We start from the raw sequence: 24002 nt of genomic DNA, 5'->3' as shown, positions 1-24002 counted from the left end.
CATTATTTTCCAAGTGTTTGGAAAGAGGAAATTCATGCTTCAAAAATATGCTATCAAAAATAGATCCCCTCCTTTGGTGTTTTGATTGTTGTGGCAGGGAAAACTGTAAAACATGCTGGTCCAGTTGTGTTTAAATCTGATGACTATGCATCATAAGATATGATAATATAGATAAGATAACCTTTATTAGTCCAACACGTGGGCAATTTGATTTGTTACAGCAGAAAGTGGACAGTGTAAAGTTACATAGCAAAAATTTGAAAACAAAACAAAACACTGAAATAAGATAAGATGATAAGAATAAGAATAAGATACTGTACACAATAAAATAAAATACTATATACAATTGATTTGTATTCATCACAGATAATTTAAATATAATTAATAAAATTGCACAAAACAGCATCCTTACTTTCTGAGCTGTTATTTAAAACTTACTAATCTGTTCAACTAAAACCTAAATCTTAACCAGAACATTATATCATACAGCCATACACAGGGGAAATGCTTTGCTTAAGAAGAAGCACAAAGAGACTGTGAACCGGAAATATAGCCACATGTTGAACTTTAAAAAACTTTAATCTCATAGCACCTTTGGCTGAAACATTGGATACAAACTTTACACGACCATCTCTTCAGAGAGGATTTCTTTCACACAAGTATTGGACAAAAGCAGCAAGTTATTCTTTTAGAACATTTTAGCATCTCAGATCTCACTGTCAAACTCACAACACATTTTTTCAATGAACATGTAGCCCTGTGCATAAGGTTGCAGATCTCTTATCATTATATCATTTTCCTTTTTTTATGATCCAGATAATAAAAAAAAAAACATTCAGCTCAGTAACATCTAAATCATCCTTCGCACTACTTCCATAGTCACAGTTGCCACTATCATAATACACATTATAAAACCTACACCCAGTATCAGAGGGTCAGTGTAACCTACGGGGAGAAAAGAGCTTGTTATTTATAAGTTAAACATTTATAAGTTTGAAATTAGTTACTGAATATTAATGCCAATGTCCGTACAACTTTATTATGTGGAAAGCGACAAAAGCAATCTTTGATGAAATATACAAAAGCATTACAGTTATACTTACAACTGCATTTTCGCCACTTAGAAGTCTGAATGAGCTAAAGAATAAAACAAAGAGTTATAATCATGTTTGGGTTTACATTGAGGGTGGGGTTGTTTGTTTGCTTGTTATTAATAGTACCAAGCATGACTGTATGTATAGAAATTACCTGGTGAATGGAAACTCTGAAAAACTTCCCAATGTTACACCACATGATATCATTGAAGCTGCAATCAAGCAGTTTTCCCTTATAAACCAGACAATCCACAGTGAGGTGGACATTCTCGTTCTTCACCTGTCTCCAGCTTTCAGCTACAACATGCTCAAGATTGGAGGTGTGATGCATCACCACCAGAATTACAGGTTTACCACCTGTAGGCAGAGAGACAACAGGATCAAATGATTCAGAAACAAGATTTTTTGGTCTTGGCCTGCACGTTAAATGAAGAAGAAAGAAGAACTACATGAATGTTCATCACAGGTTTTTTCACATATACCAGCAGCATTGACTGAATGAACCACAGTACATTAGTGACATTAGTCTGCTCACATTAACTGATACATACTGCAGGAATAGTTTTCCTATGTTGTTGTTTTTTATAGTTACTCTGATCATGATCATAAGATTTTATGGAAAAGTGAGCAAGTTTGATTTAATACATGAAGACTGTCCATTCATTCGCTTTCTAATTACAAAAAAACAGTGCATGTCTTTTGACAAATGTGAATACAAAGGAAGTGGGCACCTAATGTTATACCTGTCACATGCAGATAGAATGCTCTATTTTTTGCTATGATATTTTTCAAAACCTTCATATAATTATTTTGAATAGGTTCTCTAGAATTCTGATGGCAGTTGAAAAACTAGTGAATAAGGACTTCTTACGGGGAATCTTGTCCAGGGCCTCTGCAATGTCTGCTCCAACTTGTGAATTAACAGGACAGAAAATCAGAAGGTAGTCAGATTTTTCTGCGGAGGTCACTTCCATTTGATCGATACTTTTAAGCCTTTTAATAAAAGAATGATGAGCTTCACTTGTTTTTCTAGCCGAGATGACAAAGAATCTTTTCCACAACACTAAAGATAAATTAAAAAGGAGAAGAAGACAAGTGTGAAGCCACACATCTTACACACAATGAGCGATATTATACATTATATATTTTGTGTTTAGCTTATTAGATGTGTTAATTACATTAGACTTTTGGCCTAGAGACCAGTCAGTGACACGCACACCCCAGTACCTTCTAGTTGCCAGTGGGGTCACTGACTGGTCACTAGAGCACCCTGAATGGAGCTTGAGCAATGGATTTCACAGAGACTGTCAGCAATCTCTATACTACAAGTGATCACATATCCAGTTCACCAGAAGCCAGGGTTTGGCCTCTATAGTTACTTCCTTTTTATCCTGTGACACCAAGTGTACCATATTATAAATGTGAGTTTTTAAAAGTTCTACATCATCAGTGTGACCTGTGTAGCTCAAAGTTATTGAAATAAGGGGGAAACTCCAATCACAATTATCTGCACACTCAGTTAATCATAAGATTTTAAAAAAAGCAGTTAGAAATGTTCTCTATCGTAATTGCCAAGTGCAGCTTGTTCTCCTTAATAATATTAACCTTTTTTCTTACCTTTTTGCTTTTCCATGTCCCTGAGAAAGGATAAACCAAAAGGAACCTTTAATCAGAATAATATAACAAAATTTAATACAATAACAAAACGCAATGTGTGCTGATATGCATCGCAGATTCCTCATAGCCACAGTTGCTTTGTATAAGCTTTTCCTGGCCAAGAATACTAAAAAATATCTTAGAGATGTATTACCTGCATTAGTCTGATGTAGCAAAGCAACTCAGCAGACAGTTACTGAGATTTGGAAACGTTATTTCTTGATATGATTGCCACAAAAGAAGCACTATTAAATATACTATTATTAACAACCAATCACATTACAACAAGTCAGTGTATTTAGTCAGGTCGACATGGTGAAGATGACCTAAGCTAATCAGGATGGTGGAGAAAGGCGACTTTGAATGTGGCATGGTTGTTGGTGCCCAATAGGCTGGTCCGGGTTTTCTTTACACAGTCATCTCTGTGGTTTACAGAGAATTTCACTTCCTATAAGCATGAAACTATGTTAAATGTAAGTGTCCTCACACACACACACACACACACACACGTACACCAGCACACACAAACACACACACACACACACACACGCACACCAGCACACACAAACACACACAGACCTTTCCTTCCTCGCTTTCTCTCCCTCACTGTCTGTTTGTGCCTGATGCTTTCCTTTTCCTCCTCTCAGCGCCTCTTTGCTTCTCTCCCAGTAGCTGTTGCACTTGTTCAGAGTTCCGCTTTAGATGAATAAAGAGGAAATACCGCTAGAGTGTGAGGCGGTGCTAGGGACATTATTACGGAAGTGCTTGCACTTGTGAAACTATCTGACAAATATTGCTGAAACTTTCACAAACACACCACTGAAACTCAAACAAACATTACTGAAACTTTCTAATACACACTACTGAAATTCCCACACACACACACTGCTGAAACGCCCAAACACTGTTGGAAACCAAGAAGATTTCAGCTGAACATGAAGTTAGCTTAGAAAAGAGCGTATTTTAAAACACGGCTAACAACATTCTGATGTCTACTTCACAGCCTTTAGCAACCTAACTGAAACAGCAGCATTATTTAACTATGCAGTCATTTGAAAAAGGACGTTTTCATAGTACTCCAGTTTTCAGTTTTCAGTTTCAGCTTTCAGATTTTATTTGTCATATGCAAGTTAGCACAGGGTCAACATTGCAATGAAATGTGTTTGACGAGCAGCAGTCACTCAGCAGCATGGTACAGTAGGAGAAAATATAATAAAATAAAATAAAATAAAATAATAAAGAAAATAGAAAAATAGTAAGGAGCAAAATATTAGAGAGACATGGTAAAAGAGAAAAGATGACTAAATATATATGTATCTATAAATATTAATATATGTACACTAGTGATTAAATAAGAAAATCTTGAAAAGAAATATGACGGGAGGTCAGATGGGATATTGCACAGGAATGAGCAGCAGAAGTACTCCAGTAAGTCCTGTGCCCTTTTAACCCTTTAATGCCTAGTGTACAACATTTGATACATACAGTTTTTTGCCAGTTTTTGGGACTTCAACATCATCAATGTGAATTCCCCCCCCTGAAAAACCTAAATAAACCTAAATAAACAAATTTAAAAAAACAAGCAAATAGGCAGATATGACACAAATTAAATGTCATATATGGAAATTGGAATGTAATTTATTTTCTAAATAATTACAAAAACAATAAAGAAAAGAAGGTTAAATAAAGACTTTTTTTTTTTTAAAGGTTTTTCTGGCAATTATTTCATGATTTAGGCTTCAAAGTGTTAATTCCTATGGAAACAGTAATGGTGTACTTAAGTTGACACTATCAAATGCAAAAACCACCAGCCAACATATTGGACTGTCTCTCCAACAACTACTACAGTAAGGAGAGAATGGACACTAGATAATAGGCTGGTATTTAGAATGGTACATAATGAATTGTTGAGTGATAGAAACAGCATTATTACCCTCCAGTGTTATCCATATTAGGAATTTTATTTGAAATGATAGAATCTGATTACTGTAAGTCTTCTGACATCAACAATTAACCACAGTCAGCTGCCACTCAACATGTTTTTGTTCTTTTCAGATCAATCTCCATAAACCTGACAACTTTTCAGTGGTAACTCTGGAAAGCAGTAAAATCAATATATCATCCAATAGATCTAAACAAGTAAAAGCGTTGAAGCATGTTATACAGAGAGGCAAATAAATTCTGCTATTTTTTTTACACTAAATAGTTCATTAAATATTAGCAAAGACCACCCATGTCTTATGCTACCGCACTTTGTCTTTAAAACTGATTTTGGAAAATATTTGGTAACATTGTAAGATAAAGATTGTGCAGTCATCCTTACAAGCTTGGAATATTTTTCACACGTCAAAGATAGATAAGTCTAAATAAAGACAATAGAGGACTAAATCATCTGCCATATTTTACAACTCAGTCACAGATCATGAAATGAGTTAATCAATTTCAGTATATGTAAAGTTTTGAACTTATTCACATAAATCACATGGATACAGCAACACTAATAGAATAACATGTTTCATTTAAAGACTATAGCTGTGCTAGTTGGAGGCATTACCATAAATAGAAATGATAAAACTGGCTCTTACTGTGTGACCTGACCAGTGAACCAGGCCAGAAAAAAATCAGAGCAAACAGTAACGATTCTCATCAAAGACTTTGCAGGGAAATTGCAGGGATTTCATGCAAGGTTGAAGGCATCAAGTTGACCTTCTCATGACTTGTGTCATGAGAAGGTCAACCTCTGACTGAGTGCCTGTTTATGCAGTCTGACCACCTGTTGAAGGTAACGTGCTAACATGGCTAACGCTAACATCACCGCACGTAGCCCCGTTATTTTAAGGTCATCTTAGCTTGTGAATTTTTTTACGTGGCAGCTGTACGAGCTAGCTACGTGATTTTGTAAGCTGCTGTGCTCTTCACAAATAAAGCTGGAAGCAGCTCAGACTATTAGAACCAGCACTGAGGCCTGTTACATTTATACAGTGTTAGAGCAATGGCTGCAGCCTACAGCCTTTAAACTAGCGATTAAAATGCTGACAGTAAACTCGTCAGTCCAGATGTTACCACATTACTTTATGATTTAAATGAGTTAAAACAACTTAAACAGGCAGATTAAAATAACAGCTGTCAGTTCTCTCATTCCTTATATCAAGACTGGAGATCACACTACTGATTTCAGTTCATTTAAACCAAATCTCATTTTCATCAATGGCATCATCTCAAAGCACATTACTTTTCAGTTTCAACATTTGACAAAAGTAGCAGAAATCACACATTTTCATCATCTGGGCCTTTTGTTTTAGGCAAAGAAGGAGGGTAATATTTAAAGCTTCCCATTCCAGGGAACATTTTGTAACAATCAGGTTTCTGAGCAGTGTCCAGCAGACTTCACATTGTTTCTCTAAGTAAGCGCATCTGTGATAAACTCCAAGTTGTTTTTGGACATTAATGACAACATAATTGGTGATTTTACACTTATGGAAATGATGTATTATGGAATGGGTGTCCTTCTGAATATCCACACACTCAACATCAGCAAATATATTTTGACTTAAATCAACAGCAAGCTTTTCCTGGAAGTTTTCCAACGCTTGGCGAAGGTGTGTTGGTGGCCAGGGAAGGAACGTGCCCTCCGGTTGTTGCAAGTGGCTGCCATCAGTCTCTCCAGAAGACCATCACAGCAACTTTCATGGGGCAAATGGGGCTGGAAGACCAGTCCTCTGCCTAAACCAGGTGGCTGCAGCCTGGCCCCACACTTTGAAAGGCTGGATTGCTGAAAATGGTAGTGCTAGAGAAATTTGTGGGGGGGGGGCTACCGGCCAGGACAGTGAAGTGAGTCTGCTATCACTAGCCAGTGAACCTCGAAACTGCCATCACCCTGGCCAAAGACCAGCTGGCGACCATGTCAGTCATGGATATTCACAAATACCCCATAGTACTGGTGGAAATGAAAGATTGGGGGGAAATGCATAGAGTAACGGCTGCGGTTAGCTGACGGCTAGCATACCCCTTAAATCTCAAAACTGATTGGTTGGAGTTTAGTAGCTCAATAGGGCAGTATGCAGGGCTGCACACACAGCCAATAGGGACATGTGGCGTTTGGGCCGCGTTCAGCTTGCCGGTTCCGGCAATTCGCTACACAGAAGATAATGGCACTATGCAATTCGCCCTTTGATCAAATGATGAGAGCTGATAGTCAAATAGTGCGCCCTGACATTTCCACATTTTGTAACGACAGACCATGTTGAGCGTGTCGTGACACTTGTACAATGGAAGAACACAATGGTCGCAGAAGAGCCACTGAGAAATGATTTTTTTAGGTGACTCGTTACAACTCGATGGCTGGTCACCTGGAATAAGATAAGACTCTGGACCCAAAAATTGACCGATTTTACTGGCCAGGAATCTGTTTGGATGTGAGCTGATGGTGTGCGTCCAGTGGTGTCAGCTGGTGAACCAGCTGGCCATTCCAAAAGTGCCTTTATGCCCTTACTGCCCTTAATGGAGGTACCACTTGAGCACATTGGCATGGACCTCATCTGACCATTTTACCGATGAGAAAAAGTAAATCTTTCGTTCAGTTGTTGTTAACTGATCTTGACTTTGTTAATTAAACGTTGTAAACCTGCTTTCAGTGTGTCCTGTACATGAGTTCTTTCAGTAAACCACAGCACGGTGTGTTTTTTGAGCTGATGAAGTTCAGCCAAAACAGGAAACATGCAGCAGGAGACAGTAACTTGTTAAAATGTGATAAAAGGTACAATTAAAGATTTTCATGGATTTTTCAAGGATAAATGTCTAATTTGGTCAAAAGTTCTATATGCCATTTCTGGAGAGAGTGCAGTGGAAATGTTGTCACTTTTGGACTTTGCTACTTGCAGCTAAACATTTGCAGCTAAATAATGTATAATGTAAGCAGAAACTGCAACTGAATGAGGGAATATTTGTCTAAAAACTTAAACTGAACTAGAAGGGTACCAGTGCTCCAGCTTACCATCTTTACCTGAGTAAATCTGTTTGTTGAACAATCTAAATGGTTGATTCAGAAACTTCTGTGACATCAACTTAACTGAGACTCATTACAAATTTCACAAAACACAGTTGAATACTTAGTTACTTAGTTTTTATTAGTTATTTTTGTTTTTGTTGTTATGTTAATTTTAATTATAAATAAATAAATAATATCTTTATTTTATTTTATTATTAATTTATTTGTTTATTTTTTTGTTGTTCCCAGAGAGCAAGCCAAACACCGATCCTGACTATCTCTAGTAGTGGTGCACCACTAGTAGACTTTGTTTTAACCTCCTAGGACCTGGAGTCCATATATGTGGACATTACATTTTGGGTTGTCTAGACCAAAATATAAAATGTTGCTATACAAAGGCCTGATATTCATGTATGAGGACATCATGCTGCCATATGTCCTCATATGTGGATCTCATTTTTCACCGAAATAAAAATCAGGTGAAAAAAAAATCAGGTAATTCTTTGTTTTTACATTCATCAGGTCCCAATCAACCCAAAATGGCACAGAGAAATTAAAAATGCATGCCATTAAAAAGTCCAGGTCTTAGAAGGTGAACAATGTCTCTGCTGATGAGACCGGTGAATGTGGGGCGACGGTGGCAAGAAAAAACTCCCTCCTGGAGGAAGAAATCTTGGGAGGAACCAGGCTCTCTGGGAGGACCCTTCCTCCTAAGGGCAATACTTACCAGCGGTCTGAGATGACGGTTGTTCCTTCTCAGCATGATGATGGCTCTAACTTCATTCCACATCCTGTTTTAGAATGAAGAGAAAAATGATTAACAAGGTAATAGGACATTTCAAAATTCTCTCAGCTGCTGTGTCTTCTTACGTTTCTCTTGTAAAACAGGATGTAGGCAGACTGCTGCTGTTCCTCAAAAACTGCCGATCCAGTTGTGTGGAGCACCTGTGCATCATTATAGGTGAGCCAAGGATCTGATGTAGACTGTGGACTCTCCTCAGGATGCACAGAATTACAGATGTAGTGTCCTGAAATCACATTAAGACAAATGAATCCAACTTCTAAAAGTCAACTGATTCAAGCAAACAGTGGTTTGGACTTAGTGCTTCTTAAAACATCAAAAGCTTTTGTGTGTGAGTCCTTCACTCAAAAGTAGCAAGTTCTGTTCAATCATTTTCTGTTTGTAACAAGTCAGTTGTTTTACCTGATTCTGTGCCTCCATAGTGACTAATGATGCTTATGAGTCCATAACGGCCATCACCCTGAGAAGGAACAAATCCAAAGATCAGTTTCATAAAGTCTCACATCAGTGCGATAATTAAGCTGATTCTCTGAGATGTTCTGCAGTCTGTTTTTACCTGTTTGGATGACACCACCAAGTCCCTCTGCAGCCTGACGGGGTCATTCACCTTCTGAAGCTTGTGGGTTTTTGTAAAGCCAAACCTCTTCAGGTGAAAGATGAGGACTCTGGCAGAAAAGAAAAAAAACCCAAGGTACAAAATAAGAAGAATGAGTGTCAAACACAAACCGAAGATGGGGCAAAATGACTGCTCAAGTGTTGTCTTAAAAACTCTGATGTTTAGTTCGCCACAGTTTGGAAATCAGGTCAGTCGATCAATTCTGATGTGACCTTACTCACGTTGGCAGTGTATCAAAAGACGGCTTCACTTCCGAGGTCGTCCCTCCACAGTCACAGGTAAATTCGATTTTTTGTTCCTAAACAACAGCACAGAGAAAACAGGCTTTATGGTAGAAAAAAAATCACAACATATGCACACAAACACAAACAAAAAAGGTGTGTTAAGATCAGTGATACTACATCTCGAATTTGTGATCTTACCTTCAAGTATGTCCCTAACATGTCCTCAACAGACCCCTCTGGAACCAGGTCAAGAGACAAGCTTGTGAATTCCTCCTGGCGTGATGACTGGTGACCGCAGCTACACATTTAAGGAGTAACGTAGTTAAAGTAACGATCAGGTAGGTGGAAAAGAGGTATATGAAAATGTTGCAATCAGCCCTGTGTTTCTGAAAGACTGGCTTACCTCTTGCATGTCCTCATGTTTTCCATTTTGAAAACATGATGGTCTTCTACTGGGCAGGTATAACTTTGGCCCAGGAGAGCTGCTTCCCTCTTCAGGTGAGGTGAGAGGCTTTTCACCTCATTGAGGAACAAGGTTAGGAATTCATGAGCGTCCTGAAAGAAAAACTCAGAGGAGATTTAGAACATAAACATAAACATTAGAAGGTAAAGCAAAAAACAAAATGTCCAAATAACTTTCTGCGCACTGCCTTTGTATTCAGGAACCTGTTTGCTGAATGCCTTCTTAAAAGATATTAGGCGGCGTTTTTTAAGGTCATAATCTCTTGATTCATGACAGTTCCTGATGTCCATGAGCCTTCTGTAACAAGGAAAGGGTAAACAGACATTTCTGGTGTTAGATATCTTTGTTCTTCAGGTTTTTGAAGAAAGTAGAAGGTTGATGTAGCGCACCTTAAGAGCCGAGCTTCTGAGACTGCTCTCCACAAAGTCTCCTGACGGCTGACGTCTCTAATGAACTCCTCATTGTTGAGGAGGCTCTGCAGGCAGAAGTTCATGACAGCTACAGCTATTGTTTGGGATGATATGATGAAACTGAAGGGTGGCTGGGCACCTGGAAAAAAAAAAGAGGTTGGATGAGGCTGCAGCTCGTTTCCCAGCCTTACTGGCATTGCCCCTCAAACCTGCTGCACCACCCCTTCCCTGCAGAAATGACAAGAAAAGAAATGACAAATGATGGGTCTCTGATGGGCAAAGACAGACAGACAGACAAAGTCCCTAGAGACACAATTTCAGTCAGTTCTATGCCAAGTTGTTGTGAATAAGGGTAAGTATGGAATTGAGTGCCTTTTTTATGTTTGAATAATTCATGCTGGTGTTACAGGGCTTAGTAAACAAAAACTAATTTTGATGAAAGAAGCCAAGTACAAGGACCTCAACAAAGCCTACAATGAGGTGTGCCTATTGGAGAAAAAATACAAAGAAAGTCAGGTTGGCTCAAAGCATTCGTACAGTACTGTATCCGAGGAAATCGATGATATTAAAGCCAAGTTCATAGAAACTTTATATAGTTTAAAGTGAAATTATCAAAGAAACCTCAGCTACTTACCTGCTTTTGACTAACAGTTCTCTGAGTTTTGCTTCAAAGAAAATTTTTTGGTTTATTTCAGCTGTTTTCAATTGATATTGACTTTGTTAGTTAAACATTGTTAACCTGCTTTCAGTGTGTCCTGTACACGAATCCTCTTAGCAAACCATGACATAATATCTTTTTGGAGCTGATGAAGCTAAGCTAAAAACTATGGAGGACCACAAGAGCCACGCGCACATCGAAATAAAGAATTCTGTGCTTAAATATTGAATTGTAGAATAAATTCTCCATTTGTAAATTCATTTTTGAATTCCAATTTAATAAATTGGATTTCAAAATCCATTTTTGATTCCTGTTCGCTCAGGGATTAACCTTTGGATTAGCTGTTGGATTAACAACTTCATTTTAAAAAATACTGCAGCTATTCGAAATTTGCCACACTGTGGGATGTAAGGAGCTCTCTGATTGGTCCATCTCTGAGGCCGTCTCTCCTGCATGAAGTCCAGGTGCTGATTTTCCAGTGTGTGCATCTGTCACACCATCAATGGCTGCAGTATGGAACAGATGTGGGTGTGTCCTCATCTCCCAGAGGAGTCCAAATCATCATCAAACAGCCCTACAGACACAAAAATGTGAAAATATAAACAGCCAGACTATCAGCAGTGATTTAACTACTTTAAGATCTCTGAGAAAAACATTTACAGTATATATCACTGAATTTAAGGCCTTTAAAATCACAGAGCATACAGAAAAAAGTACTAAACTGAATCAATTTCGGCTTTCGTTTTTCATGATGTATATTGTATTAATAATTAAATTTCATTATCTGTGTCTTTACCACACATTTCCCACACAGGTTTAGATACTGTAGGTTAAGTGAATGCTTAAATTGATTGACACTGATTAGAATATACTGGACATTCGAAGCTAAGATTCAGCGCACTGTGTTAGAGGCTGGGTTTTGATGAATTTATCATATATACAACCTTTGATCATCATTTATGTCCAGTTGAGAATGAATCTGTGCACTCACATATTAATTGTCCCCCTACACACACACACACACACACACACACATACACGCACACCCTTAAACATACCTGCTATCTCTTGTCTCTCTTCCTCCGTGTGCCCAACAATCTCCTCTTCCTCCTTTCAGCATCTCTTGCCTACACCACTTTGGTCACATGTCTCACTTCTTGACAGTACCTCCCATATAAGTGTCAATCATGACCGATGAAAGCACACACATTTGAGGTCATTAAACCAATCGGCTTGTGACCCATGTTGTAACTAACCTCAAGATTAACTTGCATATTATCATAAACTGCAGTGGTTTTATCCTGACATAGTTAAAAATAAAGGGAGTTGGAAATTTTCTTAAAAGCGGCAACTCTTTATTCCATATCCTAAATTCCATGTTTTCCATTTTGGAACTAGGATAATCTCACTACCAAGCTGAGTTTGGGAGAGACTTTTAGCCTCAGCAGTCTAGGAGAAAATATGGCAAGTAAATAGGAATTACTCTGTATTATGCTCCAGCTACATGTTACATTTTGTTATAATGAGGGGAGAAAAGTAATGTTTTTATATTGCTTTAATTTAGACAATAATTCTAGATTTTTTTTTTTTTTGTCTTCTACTTCTTCTTTCATTTGTTTTTCATTTTCCTGTGCATGGGCCTCTGGGTCTCTGCCCAGAACACCCATTGAGTAATTTGGGCCCACCCTGTTACATTATAAGTTTGATCAAATTTGAACCAGGAAATTGCCCTTTGAAACATGGATATTATTTTGTTTTACTCATGAAAATCAAGATGCAACAAAGAACTACAAATCTCATAAACCTCATATTATGGATGCAGACCTAAACTTAGAAAAACACATTAAGACAATAACAAAATCAGCTTACTATCACCTCAAGAATATTTCAAGGATAAAAGATCTGATGTCTCAACAGGACCTGGAAAAACTAGTCCATGCATTCATCTTTAGTAGGCTTGATTACTGTAACAGCATCTTTACAGGTCTACCTAAAAAATCAGTCAGACAACTACAGCTCATTCAGAACTCTGCTGCTCGAGTCCTCACTAAGACCAAAAAAGTGGACCACATCAGTCCAGCTCTGAGGTCTTTACACTGGCTGCCTGTCCGTCAGAGGATAGACTTTAAAGTCCTGATGCTGGCCTATAAAGCTCTGAATGGTTTAGGACCAAAATACATCAATGACCTCCTGACCCAGTATGAACCATCCAGATCCCTCAGGTCATCTGGATCCAGTCTTTTATCAGTTCCCAGAGTCAGAACCAGACACGGAGAAGCTGCATTCAGCTTTTATGCTCCATATATCTGGAACAAACTCCCAGAAAGCCTCAGATCAGCTGAAACACTCAGTTTATTTAAATCCAGGTTGAAGACTCACCTATTCTCAGCTGCATTTGAATAAAACACCAAATCCACACTTTTAAGCTTAAATTTCAAAACTTACATTTAACTACTGATTTTATCTACTGTTCTGATTTTATCTGTTTTGACTTTATATACTGTTTTGTTTCTTTGTTTGTTTATTAGTTAGTTTGCTTGTTTTAATCAATTTTAAATCATGCTTTTTATTTGTTTTTGTTTCTAATGTCTCTGTAAAGCACTTTGAATCACCTTGTTGTTGAATTGTGCTATACAAATAAACTTGCCTTGCTTATTAAATGATATTGGTAACTCATAGAGACTTTGGATTCTTAGTGTCTCCAGCTTTCATCTCTTACATAATGAGATTGAAGGCATGATGTATCACCACTAGAATTACTGGTTTATCACCTGTGAGTGTGGAGATAACTGGATAAAATCGATCAGAAACAATATGAGGAAAATAGTTAGCTTACTTAATTTACATGACTGTACATGGAAACTCACAAAGAAATCCTTGACAAACATTACACTGTGCAAGATAGAACGTGCTTATTAAAAGTTATTGTTAACTTCATCACCTCAAAAATAAATGTAAGTTAATTTACTTACATTTATTTATTTATTTTATGCAGAGAAATTGTTTGTTTTTCATACTGTGTGTTAATTATATGCATTAAAATGTGGCTTGGCAAAACCAAACTGATCAGAATGAATCCATCTCAGAGAGAATGAGTGTCTTTTGGGACGTGAGCTTGTTTTCTTGATGAATGGAATTGCAAGTGTCAGCCAGTCAGACATAAAAAGTGTCTTTATTCCATAGTCAGAAGATACAAACTGTTTCTGCTTAGTAAAGGAAAAGGAACCGTTGAAAACATATTAAATATCAATAAAATAAAATCAAGCTTGACATCTATAATTTTATGGACTGTGTAATGTGTGAGGAATGAAAAGATCCCACATTATTTAATGGGAATAAAAATGATCACACAGCTGATTTCAAAAACATCCCAAAGATCAAAGAAAAATAAATTTACGTGGCTAGTTAGACAATTTAACATTTTGCATTCCAGCACCTCAAAATGGTAATCAGCAGTTTGTATGATCCTCACCAGTTTGTATGCATGCCAGGCAACATCAGGGCATGCTCCTAGTGAGATAACATATGGTGCTAATGGATCTTGTTTCATCCCGGATATTGGTTCTGGTACTTACCTTGGCTGGTGCTGGGCTTGATGTGACACCCTTCATGAACGATAAGGAGGTTTCTTGTCTTGATGTTAGTATCTTCTATCTCCTCCTCTTGTCTCAGCATTGTATCTGGCAACCACGTATCAATTGCCTGGAACTTGTTCTTCCCAGTCATGCCACTGTCCTGGGTCGTTTCGACCCAGCATTTGGAGTTTCTCGTGGCTTTTGTATTTTTGGTTATTTTCTTGATTTCTTGTCAGGCTATGGTGATGATGATGATTATTAATAAGTATGTTCCAGCTTATTCTGGTTTAGGTTTAGTTCTACCAGTGTAAAGTCCGTGTTTTCTTAGTCTGCATATTTGTGTATTGTTTCCTGTTTTATTTTGAAGGGTTACGACTTATGTCAGTATGTCTAACTTCGCTCCCCCTGTCTCGTTAACCCTAATCTCTCCCAGCTGTGTCTCCCTCCTGTTTTCAATTCCCTGATTACTCCCCTGTGTATATAAACCCTGTGTTTGCCTTTGCTCAGTGTCGTGTTGTACCCTCGGATCCTGCCTGTGTGTTTCCGTTTTCAGCGTTCATTGTTCTGTTTATGTTTTGTTCCTTACCAGCAATAAAGCTGAGATGAGAAGCTTTTTTGAGTTGAAATCCTGTCTCCACGAGTCCTGCATTTGGATCCTCACCTCCGCCTGCCCGCACACAGAGCCCTGACAATTCATCCCGTCTCAAACCACTGTCATAAAACATGATGTGGTGCTGACTAACCCTACACCAATCAAACAGCGCGCTTATCGGGTTAGTCCAGCAAAGCGGGAAATCATAAAACAGGAAGTTGAGTATCTTCATCAGAATGGATTTGCAGTTCCAAGCTCCAGCTCTTGGAGTTCACCATGTCTCCGAGACACGAAGTCAGATGGAAGCCCAAGATTCTGTACTGACTTCCGAAAGGTGAACTCTGTCACTGTACCAAATGCACATCCCTTACCTCTTATCGATGACTATAAACACTGCAAACACATCTGCACGCACGTGCAGATTGCCCCGTGCGTGGGGCTGCGTGGCCGCAACGCGTTAGTTTAGCTCGTTAATGCATTAGTGCCATGCAGCCCGGTGAAGATACATGTTTATAAAACACAACATTTCCTTTGCCATCAGTATAGCTAGGTATAGTTAGCAACCAAAACATCTTTTTAATGAACTTTGGAGCCTTTTAGCATGTCTGCAGTATTACGGCGTAATAAGGAGTAAATAATTAAGAACTCACTTAACTCTTTTTTTATTCATGTTTTTTCTTATACATATATATATATATATATTTATCTTCACGCAGTGTGTAAAGATTATCTGCAGATCTGGTATGTTTGCAACATTACACCTCTATTGTGATCCAGATATAAAACAGTGATAGATATATAACAAACAGTATAGATCAGTAAATTCTACCCCAAAACTTCATAACTATAAAGTATTAAAGGTAATAACAGCACAATCCAGAAAGGTTACGTTTAATTTAGTTGCACAGTGACTTCCTGATGAATCATTTTGTTGTAATACAACACCATGTCCCAAGACTCCTCAGATCTAAAATAAAGGCAGGAAACGGACAATAAGTCAGCTAAATATAAAACAATCTATACTTATGAGGATATTTAATTGTTTAATTCAAAATTTTAACCATGTTTATAAATGGTTTTATTTTTGATGGACATTACAACACTAGATGCAATTTTTTTGACTCTGAAAATCAGAAAAAAAAAACCTAAGATCAAATAGATCATAGAGAAATACATTATTGTTTAGAAGAAAAGAGTTCAAAATGTCCACTGAAATAACATTATATGGTTGGTGAAACTTGTACCACAAAGTTTTCATCAGTTTAGAAAATGGCGTAACATAACATCAAGACTGTCATACTTACGCCACAAAATCATCTGAAGAATAAAAAGAAAGACAGAAAGAAATCATTATCACTGATTTTAAAAATATCACAGCACACAACTCTGTCATTGCATATAAGTGTAATACTAAATCAGTATGAGAAATCATTACCTGACAAACTGAAAGTTTAAAAACCTTGAAGAGTGTATCTTCTAAGTTATCATTGAGTTTGCAGTTCAGGAGTTTGTCCTCATAAAATAGACAGTCCACGGTGAGATGAACGTTTTGGTTGTTCACCTGTCTCTGACTTTTAGATACAACATAATGAGGATTGATGGTATGATGCATCACCACCAGAATCACTGGTTTACTACCTGTAAGCACAGACGCAACCAGATCAACTGAGTCGGAAACAAAGTGAAGCACATAAATTAAGTTTCTACTTTTGTAGCTCATACTGCAGACCATGAAGGCTGTTAAGCATGACCCTTTTGTCACAAATATGTTTTAGTTATTTCTATTTTTAATCCATTAGTTATCCATATTTATTTCTTATTACTTACAAATTTGTTATGAGAAATAAATATGTTAAATATACAGACGTGGATACCTTATATAAGACCAGGCAGATGCAGATAAACTTTAATTTTTAGGCTGTGGTCTCAAAATACATTTCTACAATTATTTAATTAATTATCCTGCTATTACACCATTCACATACAGTTACATTTCTCAGATTAAGTAATCTCATATAGTATTTCTTACAGGGCAGGTTGCTCAGGGCATCTGTGATGTCTGTTCCAACTCGTGAAACAACAGGACAGAAAACCAGAAGATAGTCACATTCTTCTGGAGAATTCACCTGAGTTTGACCAATTCTTTTGAGCATTTCAATAATGGGATAGTGAGCCTCATTTGTTCTTCCCGCCAACCAGACATGGAATGTTTTCCATGAAACTAAAGATGAAGGAACAGAAGATGTGGGTAGTTTTCCAAAGTAACTCTTTAAAACTGTTACATATCCACACAATGCTGTGCAATTATAACTGTAGTCATAATAAAAAGAAAATACACCCTTTTACAGAGTCATACTTATTGCTGCTAAAGATTGTTCTAGAAGCTACTGAATTACTGGTGTTCTTAGATTTCCACACACACACCTACATGCACGCATGCAAACTCAGCATTTATGTTCTGGCCACTTCTCTCATTCATCTTTATTTCCCTTTTGGTGTTTAAATTCTTTAATGCTACAGCTGCAACTTGCTCTATTCATCAGCAACTACAAAGTTAGTGTTGTGTTATGGAGGCAACATTAAGTGTTTCATAAAATAAGAAAATAGGTTGTATTTTTTCCCACCTTGCTCTACTTCTTCCTGGTCTCTGTATCGGGATTATGAAAGAGAAAGCAGCTTTTAGTCTGAATTTAACAATCCAATAAATACAGCTAGTTGGTTAATATGTAACAAGGTTAGTAAAAGGTGCTCAGTGTAAACCCTTACTAGAACCGGAAGACTAAGCTAAAAAATAGAAAACAACCTTAGATGGATAGAAATCTATTACTCTAATGCATGGCAGAGAGGCAGCATTTCACAGCCTAAGAGAGATGTTTTTGTTTTTTAAAATTCAGATGTTTACTTACAATATCCTTTGGTAATCTCTTGTGTCTGACATTTTCTTCACCACACTGAAAAAACAATGAATGCTTGTCTATTCCAGTACTTTCACTTTTGATTTGCAAAGGGTCAGTCAGTAAACAGGTCCTTTCAGTGTCACATGATGCTGCTATCTGAAGACAGGCGTTATTCCTGTTCCCCTTTCACATGGCATCTTTTTACAGCATCTCCACCTAGTGGACGCACTATTTCATGAGAGGAACAAACCACAAAAGTGTTTGATGCAAGATAAAACAATGTCAATTGTGCATTTGAAATATACAGTATGTTCACAAAATGGGATTGGTGCCTCTGTACTTTCTAAAGATTACTGTGTTTAATAGAAAATAAAGAGCTGAAAGTTGCATGTAGCCACACTGATGCCACACCCAGTTCCAACCTGGTGCTTTGAAAAGTCACATGAGAAGCAAGGGCTGAATCTGACTGTAAAACACATTGTATTCTCAAATGGCGTTGACTTGTCAATCATAGCACAGGCCATCATAAAGCATACTCTGCTTTATCATCCTAAGGCAGGGACGGTACACCTGGGAGTTTATGTACATCTTCTAACACTTCTCATTGCTTTCTATGCCCTTATGTTGAGCACATTTAAGCAGCAGCACAACTTTGACATCAAAGACAAAGTGACACAGAAACACAGTGAAGACAGTTTTCCCATCCAATGCAACTGATGTGGTCATCTCCAAAGCTAATTCAGCAATGCCTAAATTGTGTCTGGGTGCTATAACTCTGGTCTTTTATTGGTCATTTTCATAATCTAATGTTGTTCAAGTGGTTTGTAGTATTCATTTTTTTATTATCTCTAATCACCTCAGAATTTGATATTGCTATTGCAACTATAAACCATTCATGAAAGAGACCTTAATGATCATGTAGTAAAGCTTTGATGTGAGAAGAAAAAAAGTTCTGCCAAGATGTGATTATAATTGTTAGCTGATTGAATAACTACTCATCTTCTGTAAAAATAGTTATAGAGGAAAACCCACAACTTTTTAATATTTGTGAAAGCCTGCAAGGAGAAAGTATAATTACAAACAAAAAAAGAGTTTTCACAGTCCAGCAGTGCATTGTTTTCTTCTTAAAATATCAGAACTTTGAAAGATACAACAGGTGTGTGGAACATGAGAACATAAACGTAGAATAAAAAAAACGATAAATGCTAAAAATTATATATTTTTCTGGTTAATCTCCAGTGTTTTATACTGATCAAAACACTGTAAATAACCAAGTATTTCCAGTAAAAAGAAAAGTTTCATCTAATTTTTTACGTTTCATTTTTTGGAAAGTAATTCTAGAAAAAACAAAACCAAAGCAGACGACGTAAACAAAAGGTATAACAAAATATTTTGGGGAAAATGTAGCAAAGGTATCACTGCTAAAGATGTATACTGCATATGAGTTTTCTCTCTTTATTTTTTCTAAAATTAATAAATAAACTATTAAAACAAAGAGATAAATAAATGAATACAGAAAACACACACATATACGCATGATTTAATTTGTACTTGACAAATTATATAATCTCAACATTATAATCAAATAAAGCTGCATAATTATAACATAATAAATATAATAATATTATTATTACTATTAACAAATATGATTTATTTCAGAACTGAGTTTTTATTTATTAACCCCACCTCCACATTCACACACACACACACACAAACAAACAAACACACACACACACACACACCCAAACTACAAACTTGAAATATAATGACATAATTTCATATTATCATCAAGTAAAGTGAATTTGTTCACATATCTATCAGCATAATCAGTTTTTACATCATTTCACTTCTGTTCTACTTTTGCTAACTGATCAAGAGACTCATCTCTACAAACACCCACATCAGCTTTCACTTTCAGCGACTTTTTAACGTTTTAAAAATAGGCCTAAAATTACTAGCAGAAGCACAATTGTAGCAAGTACTATTACCACCAAAGATATTATCCAACCTAAAAAAAAAAAAAAGAAAGAAAGAAGAAAAGAGCAATAAGTCTGGTATCATTTACAATTACCATTGTTATATTCTGATTAATCTGATTGACAGCGCTGTATATGGAAACAAATGTGATCAAGTTCAAAAGCTAAATTACATCACATTAGACAGTTAATGAAATTTAAACCAAAGAGGAATTCTACACTAAAACACTTTAGAAAAAATTCACTAAATTAAAAAGACAAAATATTACAGTCATACTTACCGTTCATGAAGTTCTGACAGGGAAACATCTGAAAGAAAGAATGAAAGAAATCAGCCACAGTGATCATCCTTTACTGATAATAAGCCTTGTGTTAGATCAGTCACTTACCTGAGTAGGAGGAGAAACCCGCAAAAATTTCTTCACCTCATGCCACATGATCTCATTCTGGTTGGAATTCAGGAGTTTGTCTTCATAAAACAGACAGTCCACAGTGAGGCGGACATGTGGGTTATCCACCTGTCTCCGGCTTTCACCCGCAACATAATCAGTATCGAAGGTATGATGCATCACTACCAGAATTGCTGGTTTATCACCTGAAAACACAAAGAAGAGAGGGTGAAATGATTGAAAACAAGAAATTCAAAATATGTTTTCCATCTGTAGCCTATGCTGTAAGAACATAAAAGCTGCATGTGGCTCTTTGCCTGAAGAGCCACATGTTGCTGAACCAGTTTTCTATGTAAATACTGCATGGGTGGATACCTAATGTAAGACCAGTCACATACAGTTGCATTTTTTAGAATACCTTCCCACAATCATTTATAAGATTCAATCAGTGCTAAATAATATAATGTAGCTTTTCTTACGGGGCATGTTGCTCAGGGCTTCTGTGATGTCGGTTCCAACTCGTGAAACAACAGGACAGAAAACCAGAATGTAGTCACATTCTTCTGGAGACTTCACCTCTCTTTGGCCAAAGGTGATCATCTTTCTAACAATGAAATGATGAGTCCCATTTGTCTTTCCCTCCACGAAGACGTAGAACTTTTCCCCCAAAGCTAAAGATTTGGGGAAAAAATTAGATAATTGTTCTTAACTTTGTGTAGCTGCACAGCTTCAAGCAAAAGAAGATAAACCTTGAGTCCATTCTGCAAGTTTCAAAATAATCTAAAAATTATGTCAACTTTTCACCTCAATGTTAATTACAGAATGTATAATGTATGAATGTACATTTTATTAATGTAGAAAATTTCATTAGACACAATGTGCTTAAATTAAAAGATAGGAAGATAAAAACTATGTAGTAATAAAATACAAGACAACACACACACACACATACACACAAAGAATTAACTGTAAGAATAAAAAGGTTTTAAGTACGTGTTTGAAGGTCTTCTTTGAAATAACAGGAAGTACCCTTAGCACACTTAGATCTAATTAGACCTGAAGAGATCTAATGGAAGTCCATCTAAGCAAAATAGATTTTTTTAGCTGCTCCCAAAATCTGTTTAAACTTTAAACCACAGAAGTAATCATAGACCTGCAGCTCTGCCCTTCAGTTTAGATTAGCATGGATTAGCATGCTAATACAATTTCCAGTTAAAAGAGAAAGTGAAACTAAGTTAAAACAATACAGAAAAAAACAGAGCATGTTTAGTGGCCTGCAACACCGTGGTGCTTTTAACCAGAGTTTAAAAGGTCAAAGACAATGCAGTCGCAGTCACAGAAGTGTAAGGATGCATTAACTGTTTGAGCAGTGCTGGTACGTCTAAAACTAGACGTAGACATGAAAAATGAGAGTAATTATGAGCAGCAGGAGCAATTATTTACATTTCTAGGCAGTGAATATACTGCAAGTCCAGTATGCACTCTCATTTAACCAAAAGCAATTCCAATTTTAGTTGCAAATTCTGCAATTCGCCAAACTTGAGGTTCCTTTTTACTAGTCTGCTGCATGGTGCTGTCAGGAAGTGTAAAGTGTTTGAGATTAAGTTAGAAAAAACAAATGTAATTGCTCACCATTTTCTTCATTTGTGCTTCTAAGTAGGGACATGGAAGGAGAGAAAGGTGCCTTAGTCAGACTTTAACAAAGCTGAATAACTTCAGGTAAATATGCGTACATCCTGGTAACAGCTGTTCTTCGCAAACTTATAATAGAACACATCATAAAAAAACAAATGAAAAAACCCCAAATCTTAGCAGTGTATAATCTGGGATTTAGCTTTTAACAGTCTGAGAAAAAGGATCTAAAACCAATATTTAAGAAGCTTACTTACGGAGTACTTTGATAAGATGTTGGTGTCTCTGCCATATTTTATCACACGCTCAAGACCAGTGAACACCCTTCCCCCACGTCCAGTCTTCCTTCCACTGTTTGTTGAAGGCAGCGTGTCAGTCACGGAACAGGAACTGCAGACATAACTGTGTGCTGAAGGAAATAAGATAAGAGCACAGCAGCAGCGGAGGAAATGTAGTTACTATAGTGTGCAATACAAAGACACTAGCAGTTACAATGTTGGGGTCTTCAAACTACATGTTCAAAAATTGGGGTTAATTGCACCACATAGCGTAGGTGTACACAATTAATATTTACCCAAGCTTTCACAACAACTTCTACTGTTTGTTCTTCTCAAGAAATATGACAAATATATCCACTGGGTGGCAGTGTTGTAAAAAGACAATCTGAAAGTGGCTCTGATTGGACTGAAGTCCAAAACACCAACTTCATGTGTCACTGAAAACTAATTTATTACATTTATTCTAACTAAGAGACAAGTGATGTCAAAATGTATTCCTTTTACTCGGTTCTCATACCAGCATAATGGTGTCAGGTATCTACCGATAACGAGTATGCAGTACCGAGGTTAACTGAGCTGTTAATTAAGCTTTGTGTTTTTTAATGTTTCAGGCAACGTCAGTCTCAACACAAATATTACTTCAATAATATGTTTTGAATGTAAATAATTCAAATAAATAACTAATAATTATTTATTAGTGACAACAGGACAAAAATATTTAAATTAAAAATGAACAAAAGCTATTTGCTTTATTATTTACAGTCACACTAGTTTCTTCTTTCCTTTTCTCAGTTTGAGTCCTTTTACTGCTCAACCATCACACACATGCACACAAACACATGCAACTGCTGACATTTAATAAAACTCATAGACTTGGGGACAACATGTTAAGTGCAGTAAAAGCATTTGTTGTTACACTACATGCACTGACAGTGAGAGTGAGCGAGAGAGAGAGAAATAGTAGTGTCAGCTCACTTGACCATAGCTGCTCTTAAGTTAAAAACATTTGCCAACATGCAAGTAAATACTGTTGGTTAGCCAGAGTGAAATGCCTCCAAGCTAATTTCACTTAGCCTTCATTTTCCTCTGTGTTGTCTTAGCTCTCTTGGTTACTGATGCTGCTTCTGCATGGCCTAGTAAACAAATTTGATAGTAATAAGAATAGATTGGCCATATCATCTTGTTTTCACTGGTATCAGATTCACGTTTTGAGTCCAGATCTGACAAATGTCAGATCCAAATATGTTTATATTTACATTACCTAAGAAAAAAATACTACATAAAGGAGATTCATGTATCCACACTGCAACACAGTGCATGTTCATATGGTATCAACTTGTCATTGGTTGTCCCGCCCCGTATCACACCCTGCACTACTGTTGTTTTTGACTCAAAGGAAGGGCTTCCACTCAGCTGCTCAGCAGACCATCATTTCATTTTTTATGTTTAGGACAGTTAATGCTAAAACATTTAAACTCTTTTGCTGTTTTATTTACATTTATTTACAGTGGCTTGTGCAATTCAACTCAGCTGTAAATAAACAAATATTTCCAGGATGTAGGAGCTGCACGCCATTATTTACTGATGTGAAAGTAATACAACAAAAAATACAATTCAATAACAGCAGAAGATATAAACAAAATGTAACAGGTCTGTATAAATTACAGGCAAAATGCAGTGAAGGTATTGGTGGTTAAAGGATGTAATGTTACGTAAGGGTTTACTCACACTTAGATCCAAGATAAATTAATAA

General features: G+C 36.8%; 3 protein-coding genes and 1 long non-coding RNA gene across 5 annotated transcripts; all 4 read right to left on the bottom strand.

Annotated features, from left to right (window-relative positions):
• Window positions 1-433: 433 nt before the first annotated feature.
• Window positions 434-3403, bottom strand: LOC143412797 (uncharacterized). Its single transcript, XM_076874573.1, has 6 exons — window positions 3330-3403; window positions 2712-2731; window positions 1966-2157; window positions 1249-1451; window positions 1104-1137; window positions 434-945 (listed from the first exon to the last, which is right to left on the bottom strand). The coding sequence occupies exons 2-6, from the start codon at window positions 2725-2727 to the stop codon at window positions 851-853; spliced, it is 540 nt and encodes a 179-aa protein (XP_076730688.1). The 5' UTR covers window positions 2728-2731; window positions 3330-3403; the 3' UTR covers window positions 434-850.
• A 5243-nt stretch (window positions 3404-8646) lies between these two features.
• On the bottom strand, window positions 8647-9185 carry LOC143412764 (uncharacterized). The gene is made up of 3 exons (XR_013093302.1): window positions 9096-9185; window positions 8942-8999; window positions 8647-8765 (listed from the first exon to the last, which is right to left on the bottom strand). It is a non-coding gene; the product is annotated as an uncharacterized LOC143412764 (long non-coding RNA).
• A 6541-nt stretch (window positions 9186-15726) lies between these two features.
• Window positions 15727-19376, bottom strand: LOC143412673 (uncharacterized). 2 transcript variants are annotated; one of them, XM_076874124.1, is made up of 6 exons: window positions 17984-19376; window positions 17702-17724; window positions 17107-17298; window positions 16513-16715; window positions 16382-16394; window positions 15727-16044 (listed from the first exon to the last, which is right to left on the bottom strand). In XM_076874124.1, the coding sequence occupies exons 1-6, from the start codon at window positions 18013-18015 to the stop codon at window positions 16001-16003; spliced, it is 507 nt and encodes a 168-aa protein (XP_076730239.1). In that variant the 5' UTR covers window positions 18016-19376; the 3' UTR covers window positions 15727-16000. The 2 variants fall into 2 exon arrangements, with proteins under 2 accessions (XP_076730239.1, XP_076730240.1); XM_076874125.1 differs by lacking the exon at window positions 17107-17298.
• A 122-nt stretch (window positions 19377-19498) lies between these two features.
• LOC143412671 (uncharacterized) lies at window positions 19499-22772 on the bottom strand. Its single transcript, XM_076874120.1, has 6 exons — window positions 22229-22772; window positions 21972-21991; window positions 20819-21010; window positions 20340-20545; window positions 20232-20259; window positions 19499-19982 (listed from the first exon to the last, which is right to left on the bottom strand). Exons 1-6 carry the CDS (start codon window positions 22261-22263, stop codon window positions 19900-19902), a joined length of 564 nt encoding a protein of 187 aa, XP_076730235.1. The 5' UTR covers window positions 22264-22772; the 3' UTR covers window positions 19499-19899.
• Window positions 22773-24002: the final 1230 nt, after the last annotated feature.

This window comes from Maylandia zebra, linkage group LG15 (genome assembly GCF_041146795.1).
Source record: "Maylandia zebra isolate NMK-2024a linkage group LG15, Mzebra_GT3a, whole genome shotgun sequence".
NCBI lineage: Eukaryota > Metazoa > Chordata > Actinopteri > Cichliformes > Cichlidae > Maylandia > Maylandia zebra.
Note: the sequence above shows the minus strand (reverse complement) of the source record. Positions and strands in the feature narration are given on the sequence as shown.

What these genes read in the sequence shown, in the direction of transcription:
- LOC143412797 (XM_076874573.1), bottom strand. An exon ending in GGCCCTGGACAAGATTCCCC is followed by an intron (nt 1,452 to 1,965) that starts GTAAGAAGTCCT and finishes CTCTGCCTACAG; the next exon opens with GTGGTAAACCTGTAATTCTG. An exon ending in TAAGTGGCGAAAATGCAGTT is followed by an intron (nt 946 to 1,103) that starts GTAAGTATAACT and finishes TTCTCCCCGTAG; the next exon opens with GTTACACTGACCCTCTGATA.
- LOC143412671 (XM_076874120.1), bottom strand. Translation starts at nt 22,263, where the DNA reads ATGGCAGAGACACCAACATCTTATCAAAGTACTCC. An exon ending in AGCCCTGAGCAACATGCCCC is followed by an intron (nt 20,546 to 20,818) that starts GTAAGAAAAGCT and finishes TTGTGTTTTCAG; the next exon opens with GTGATAAACCAGCAATTCTG. An exon ending in GGGTTTCTCCTCCTACTCAG is followed by an intron (nt 20,260 to 20,339) that starts GTAAGTGACTGA and finishes TCTTTCTTTCAG; the next exon opens with ATGTTTCCCTGTCAGAACTT.
- LOC143412673 (XM_076874124.1), bottom strand. Translation starts at nt 18,015, where the DNA reads ATGTCAGACACAAGAGATTACCAAAGGATATT. An exon ending in AGAGATTACCAAAGGATATT is followed by an intron (nt 17,725 to 17,983) that starts GTAAGTAAACAT and finishes ATCCCGATACAG; the next exon opens with AGACCAGGAAGAAGTAGAGC. An exon ending in CCAGGAAGAAGTAGAGCAAG is followed by an intron (nt 17,299 to 17,701) that starts GTGGGAAAAAAT and finishes CTTCATCTTTAG; the next exon opens with TTTCATGGAAAACATTCCAT.